Source organism: Zingiber officinale, chromosome 11A (genome assembly GCF_018446385.1).
Source record: "Zingiber officinale cultivar Zhangliang chromosome 11A, Zo_v1.1, whole genome shotgun sequence".
In the NCBI taxonomy this organism is placed as follows: Eukaryota; Viridiplantae; Streptophyta; class Magnoliopsida; order Zingiberales; family Zingiberaceae; genus Zingiber; species Zingiber officinale.
Genome location: NC_056006.1, coordinates 52877607 through 52885646, shown reverse-complemented (window position 1 = coordinate 52885646; position 8040 = coordinate 52877607). Strand labels below are relative to the sequence as shown.

Genomic DNA, 8040 nt, shown 5'->3' with positions numbered 1-8040 from the left:
ACATTGTCCCTGAATGTTAATACTCGACTAGGAATGATTTAGAGTAGTGTTCCCTATATCATCTCACTATCGATTCAACTAATCGATTGATATAGGTATGAACCTTCTACTCAAGGATGCTATTATACTTAGTCTATTTGACACTAATACAAATAAGTATAATAACCAAACAAATGCCTTTATTAATATACAAGAATATGATACAATGAGTCCATACAATCATCAAATGATTGGCTCTAGGGCTCTAACTAACAGACCCATGTCTCCACACGTGAAGCATCTAATGTGTCTTTTCTCTTTCTTCTTCCTACAACTCAAATTAGATTCAAAATGAATTGAATTGAGTTTAGGAGATACCTTCTTCTTACCCATTGGACATCTACTCTTATAGTGTCCTCTTTCATTGCACCCAAAGCATACAATGTGATCTTTTGACTTTACTTCGGTGGAGGTGCTCACTAGGTTGACTTCCAAGACTTCCAAGACTTCTTCTTCTTCTTCACTTGTCTTGGATTCTTCTTCAACCTTTGAGGATGTAGATGCTACCTCATCTTCCTCATCCACACTTGTGGATGGCCTTTCTTCATCCTTTTCCTCAAATGTGACCAAATTCACTTCCTCTTCTCCTTTTGATGTTGAATTGGTCTCCACATCCAATTGGTCCTTCTCTACTTGAGCTTTTTCATCCGTTTCTTCGGATTTTTCCTCCTCTTCTGTAGACAAAGGTTCTTCCCATTGAACATTCTTTATCTTTCTCCACAAATCATGAGTGTTCTCGTATTTTCCTACATGGCTCATCACGTCATTAGGCACAATATCAATCAATATAGATATTACCTTGTCGTTTATCTTTGATCGTGTGGTTTGCTCCTCCGTCCAATGTCGTGGTTGGAGCTTCTTGCCCTTCCTGTCCTTCGGGACTTCGAACGGTTCCTATACCACCATCATGGTGTCCCAATCCGTATTGAAGAACACCTCCATCTTCATCATCCAATACGTGATGTCCCATAAGCCTCTACCTTCAAGCTTTGGCGGTTCTATCAAGCCGGTCATCTTGTGCTTCCTTGGCGGTTAGTCCAACGGAGAGCGTCCTTGCTCTGATACCACTTGTTGGTGATCAGACGACCGGCTTGAAGGGGGGTTGGATAGACGGCACCCCCAAATACTTGCTTCTTACTACGATGTTAGCTTGCGCAGTGGAATACAAACAAAACAAACAAGCTAAACACTAAAAGAAATACAAAGACTAAGAAAGACAAGCAAACCAACTAACATGTCGATGTAACGTGGTTCGTAGATATCTTGATCCTACTCCACGGCTGTCCTTGAGGTGGGCGATCCCTATCCGTCGGTGGATTAGCACCCAGTAAACTCTGGCTATCTCAAGTCGCTCCTTATGGGTGGAAAAACCTCACCACAACACCAACCAAGACTCTTGAGACTAGTAGACTACTAATTAGGATTTACCACCACTAATTTCGTCAGGGATAACCAAGCTTCCAAGCCTTGGTTATATAGGCCGCGGGTTGAAAACCCCGCCTACCAATCGACTGCCAAAACATGCAGTCGACTGCCCTTTGTGGAAATTGACCGTTACATCCTAACGGCTCGATACCAGTCGACTGCTAAAACTTGCAGTTGACTGGTGCAGTCGACTGCTAAAACATGTAGTCGACTGATCCACATTGACTGAACGAATAGAACCATTCTATTCGCACCTAGTCGATTGCGCGGTCGATTGCACCAATCGACTGCTAAAACATGCAGTCGGCTGCTACAGTACTGCTACAGTACTGGTACAGTAACGCTACAGTACTGCTACAGTAAAACCTTAAAACTAGAATTTTACTCCGAGTACAATCTCTCGTGCACTCGTACCCTCACCCTTTTGACTCACTTGACGCTTCTTTTGCAGCTTTAACCTCTTACATTCAAGCCTACTTCCTTTGGCTCTCGTCCCTCGGATGCATTCAAGCCCGTGGCTCGTCCCCAATGACATCCTTCACGTATGCCTCAAAGTCGCTTCCCTCGGCCCTTGTCCTCGTTGCCTTGTCCACGATCCCTCGGATGCTTCATCCTTCACCGGACCCGAAGCCATCAACCTGAGTCGCATGTGTATCCTGCATACCTGCACACTAACATACACATATCAAATAACAAAGGTGAACCTAACTTAAACCCTTTGCCCAAACACCAAAACACATGGTCCCACGGACCATTGGGATTGCTCCAACAGGATAGATCCCATCTACATCACTCACATCCCTCCGCATAATTTGTTACATACCGAGTAATCGCCTTTATAATCCACCCAGTTACGGGTGACGTTTGACGAAGCCAAAGTATGTAACTCCTTATGTAGGGAACCATGGTGACTTCAGGTCCAAGGACTGATAGTCATACTAATAGTCACATGAGAAAGTATATGATACTCATATAACGATCCATGATACTTTCTCATGGAGGGTCATTCAGTATATATTCTCCAATGCATACTCATGTGTCAACTTGATATTTCTATATCCATGACTTGTGAGATCAAGTCATCGAGTTGACCTACATGCTAGTCTCGCCACATTAACATTGTCCTTGAATGTTAATACTTGACTAGGAATGATTAAGAGTAGTGTTCTCTATATTATATCACTATCAATTCAACCAATCGATTGATATAGATAAGAACCTTCTACTCAAGGATGCTATTATACTTAGTTATTTGGCACCAATACAAGTAAGTATAATGACCATAAAGAAATGTCTTTATTAATATATAGGAATATGATACATCGAGTCCATACAATAATCATCATATGATTGGCTCTAGGGCTCTAACTAACACATTCCACACTTGGTCCTATTGATCACCCAGCCTCAAAATTCTCAGGTCCTGCCTGCGCGACTCTAAAGCATTGTGTATGGATAAGGCTAGTCAGGTACACATTCAATCCAGTATAAGGACTCTAGGGATTTATTCTAAACCTAAAGAAATAATGCGCTCGGTTAGTAAATAGTTGGCCGGGTTCAAAGGATCCCGTTCAGATGAAAGGTCATCCGAACTCTAGGCACTTGAGTCTTATGAACCTCTTAATATACGATCGGCTAGATAAAGGTCGGTTAAACATGAGACTCTGTGTACGCCCGGTTGTGTAAATTATAAAAGGCATTTTGAAAATTAATACGGTTAATTCTAAGGGTTTCAATGAAAATTTTCCATTAAAGAAGAAGGAAAAATAAAACAAATCTAAGTCCTTGAATATTGCATTAGTAAAAATCAACCAAGAATAATATTATTATTTATTACTTTACATTTCACATATTTTCACTTTATTCCTTCTTATCATAATATGAATATGCAAAATAAAATTGAGGAAGTCTAAAAGAAAAAAAGTTACAATAAAAATATTGAGAAAATAATAAAAAGAAATAGTGAAGGAGTAAAAATGGAGAAACGAGAGAAAATAATTACATTAAAATTTAAAAAATATTATTAAAAAAATTAAAGATGTAACAAATATTAACACTTAGAACACTAAGACATACCGTCATAAAATAAAGTAAAATATAAAAGGAAACTATTAAAATAAAACTAAAAGAAAGTTAGAAATATGTATTAAAAATACATTATCCAATTTCTTCTTTGTTCCAGATAGGTCAACATCTTTAGAAAGAAAAAAAATATTTACAATTTCAGTTTAAAAAACAAAGAGTAGATAAACAAAAAATATAATCATAAATTCATAAGTAAGATGCTCAAATACTATACAGTGGTATCTACTATTGAGAATGAAACAATATCAAATACCTTATATAGTGTTGGGCAATCTTTATCGAAGATATAAGGGAATCAATATGATCAAATCAAAACATGAAGGTAGAATGAACAAATCATGAGAAAAAATATTAGCCAATCTAGAGAAAAATGTTTGAGATTATTATGACTAATTGATGTTGGACATATACTCTAAAGGTTACTTTATTATAAGCTAAAAGGTGTCACATTGATGGAAATGGGAAAGTAACTCATGTAGAGATAACAATAGCAAATTTTGATAAATCAATTTGAGCAAAAAGTAACAATACAAGAAAAATAACATTTTTAATTCTCTCAAGATGGACATAGGCATAACAAGTTTTGTTTTGCAAAAAAAAAGGAAATAAATAAATTAAGCATAGAAGTCCAAGCATGATCTTCATCTTAGTTCAATATTGATGATTATAGTAATCATGATTCCAAAAATTTATGAAACACCTAAACAAGGGAAAGTTTGATATGCTTTATATAAAGATAAGAAGAAGAAAATTTGATCAAAAGGAATCACCTTGTGAAACTCATCCCAGAGCTTATAGAACGAGGCATTGTGCGGCCCATGCATGATGTGGCACAGCTCATGGAGCATTGTATCAAGAACATGCTTGAATGGGAAGAAATCCCATTCCTTGCCAAGCCACCTTAGCTGAAGCTTCACCTCGACGTCACCACCAATATTTAGACCTAAAAGAGTCAGATTGGCGAGGCTACAACAACCCCCCAAAAGAATCGATAAACAAAGGTTGAAGAAATGGAAGAGTAACAAACCAGGGTAATGCTAAGAAGATATTAGGGCATTGTGATGGTCGCCATAGCTCAAGGGCAAAGGAGGCGAAGAGAAGGGTCGATCAAGTGGGCTTGAGTTTCAGAAGTCGATCACCTTATCGTTGAGTTGATCTTTCTATTTGACGAAGGAGGCATCACAGTGGCAAGGAAATTTTGGGTGCACGCGATCTCAACTAAAAAAATGCAGATGTAGGTGAAGAGATATTGGGTGTGGTCCCGAAATAAAAAGTCTTTTAATAGTGCACCTTTGCGCGCTGTTAAAATTTAATTTAAACAACACGCATTCTATGCTGTCAAAAATATATTTGACATCATATTATTTTTACACGTCGTTATTTATAAAAATATGATACTCTTCGAAACACACTTAATTGAGTGTACCATAAAAACTATTATTAACGGCGTGCCCTAATTGTGTGTCGTTGATGACACACTGCGAAAAATCATATTTGTTATAATGTGATTAGATGAATTAGATTTTTCATCATGGCCACTTAATGAAATTCCTTGTGTATGTGAGTCTTTAATTGAAGGCTATTAGTTGTGACTTGTTTAGTATTAAAATTGTCGAATCTCTTTGATATATATTGTGGTTGGTTCATCAGATCTTTATATTCCTTTCCAGCATTATGATGGGTGAAAATATATTATCTTTCCCTATATGGCCTAAGAAAGTATAAATTTTTTCATTTTGAACCTTCCTTCAATTATAAAATTCATCAACAATAAATACAGTATTTGAATATTCTAATGGCTTGTTAAAGATAAAACAAGAAAATTAATAAGATTTATCTTTAAATGGTGTATATGCCATTGTTCATACTAAGTAAATTGAAATCTTCAAGTTTAATATTTTTATTTAATAAATATTCTTAAAAAAAAAGTTTGTATGTTTTTAGATTCAAATAAGTTAGATAAACTCTTCTCATGGGTTAGAATGATATTTTTAAATTTATTAACATAATACTAGATCACATTCTAAAAAATTAAGATCAACTTCTTTAATTTTTATATTTTTAAATATGTTAGGAGGAATTTTAGATGGAAAATAATATTATAGAAGTAGCTGAGTCTAATTCATTTGCTCTCGAAAATTTTTAACAATCATCCATATGAAATATCTAATGATTTTTGGATAAATGTAATGGCAATTTGAAAATGAGATCCAGCATTTTACTAAAATACCCTCCAAATAACTTTTTAAGCTTAAAATTATTAAATTGATCTCAGCCATGGCCCAATCACACGGCCCATTGACACCCATGTGACTTTGTCTATGTGAAACCCTTATGTGAGGTCGGATGCTCGTTCGGTTCCGCCAACTCACCGAGGCGGCTGGAAGTGCGATCTCAGTCCCACCGATGGTGTCCCCCGACGGTAGAACCCCGACGACGGGAAGTAAGCCGCTCGGGCTGATGGCCAACGCGGCGAAGCGGAAACAAAGCTTCCTCCAGTTTTTCCTCATGACCGGCATCCTCATGCTCAGCATGAGGTCTTTGAGCCAGAAGTACCGAGTTAGAGACCTCTCCGACGAGAACGCGCTCCTTCGCGAGGAGCGCGACGCTTTTTCCCTACGATCTTCCGCCGTCAAGGAAGCCCTCTTCCAGGAGGCCGCACTTGACCCCTCTGGCCTCCTCGCTGACCACCTCCGCAGCCTCTTCAACGAACAATCCGACCATTAAGGTCGCTCCCTTCGCCGATCAGGTCCATCTCTCCTGTCCTTCGTCGGACGAAGCTTTGCTTTGGAGTTCCTCTTCTTTCTTTGCTTTATCCTCTTGGTTCTTTTTAGGGTTTACTGCTGAAGCGAAGTGGTTTCGTTTTTTTTTTTGTATGATCAGGCACATTAGGCTTTGCTATCCTTTGTGCTTGCCCTCATCGAAATTGATATTTCCCTTAGTTGTATTACCTTCTGTTTGAACTTCCACCTATCTAATCATGTAATGCATTTACATAAAGGGAAAGGAAATATATTTGGGCCGAAGGTGGTTATCTAATCTCATGTTGTGAAAAATTGCCTGTTCTTGTCAGATTCTACATTCATATTCCGTGACTGTTGATGTTTCACTATATTGTTTGTTATAGTGGTAGAGGTAAGTTGATGTTTCAATTTTCTGGGATTATCTATGCTCATGCTATATGAATTTTCCATGGTTGGAATCATGTTTTAATGCATGTCAGTATCAGCATGAGCAACTTTGATCTTGTCTGAACTAGAGCTTACCTAGGAAATATCTCCAGCGAACATTAAAGAAAATGCTTGCAACAGTTTCGTTTGAGGATTATTCTCCACTTCACAAATCACTTTTCATGCAATAGAAATGTGTGTTTGACTTATATCACGCATTTCTGTTGGTATCTACTGCTCAGTAATGAACATTATACATACTAATTGCAAGTAGCAACATTCTCATAAATCATATGCTATTTCCCCTCACGGGTTGGCATAGTTGATACCAGCATGGATGGTTGCTCTAATAGATCTTGGGGTTAATTTCCAACGGGTGCAAAATGTCTCGTTGGGTGTCTGACTTCCCATGCAAAGGGTTGTTGCCCAAGAGCAAAATGCCCTCCATGATTTATCCTGCGTGCATTTTGCCGTGGGGCCGACAATATTAGGCCGTTTGGAGTCAGCGATATCATTTTTTGTTCTAATAAATCATATGCCATTTATGAAATCATAAACTATTAAAAGACTGAAAAAAGAAAATCTTTTTTCAATAATCTTCTTAGAAATAATAGGTGATGGTTTTCATATGATCTTCATAGTGTAAGAGATGGTTTGGTGTAACCTTCTGTAGTGAATGGTAGTTGCAGTTGTAAGTTTCCTAATTTCTTTCCAATGGCTTTCATTACACCAAAAGCAGCCACACAAATGTTATTCTTCAAATTTATCTACTAATCTGATGCATAACAGTGGTGAGGAAGTAACCGCAGGAGGACGAGCGATCTAGTAATCTATCCTTGGTATGATTATGGTAGGAATATCAAATTTGTCACTCCTTGGCTCATGTACTCAGTCTAATAATACACCACTGTTCTTTTGAGACACGTAATCATACACTACTGCCATTTTAATACATAGACTCTTCATCTACCCTTCGATATTCATGTCACAAATGCAAACATGGACATGGACATTGACACTCTGAGTAAACGCTCCACATCCACACATATATGTATGGATCACATATACACTTCTGTTGGACAGTTAGAGGGTGGATCCACACTCGTGTCGCTGCCCATGTTGAACACCCAAGCCTAACACTAGCATTCCGGGTGCGCGACCTTTATCCATACATAGCGATCCCATCCGGAAGCTGAGTCAGACGGACCGCCGTACGAGGTGGATGGAATGTTGATCGAGTCACGATGTCTCGGAGGGGGGTATACTGAGATGACTTCCGTGTTAACCAAGTCTTCAAAAGTCCCCTGGTCAACACTACCTG

At 38.1% G+C, this 8040-nt stretch overlaps 1 protein-coding gene across 1 annotated transcript; it reads left to right on the top strand.

Annotated features, from left to right (window-relative positions):
* The first annotated feature begins 5873 nt into the window (after positions 1-5873).
* LOC122031932 lies at positions 5874-6588 on the top strand. Its single transcript, XM_042591164.1, has one exon. It carries the CDS (start codon positions 5896-5898, stop codon positions 6274-6276), a length of 381 nt encoding a protein of 126 aa, XP_042447098.1. The 5' UTR covers positions 5874-5895; the 3' UTR covers positions 6277-6588.
* Positions 6589-8040: the final 1452 nt, after the last annotated feature.

Excerpts from the sequence above, each read along its gene's own strand:
- LOC122031932 (XM_042591164.1), top strand. The coding sequence starts at position 5,896 with ATGCTCGTTCGGTTCCGCCAACTCACCGAGGCGGCTGGAAGTGCGATC.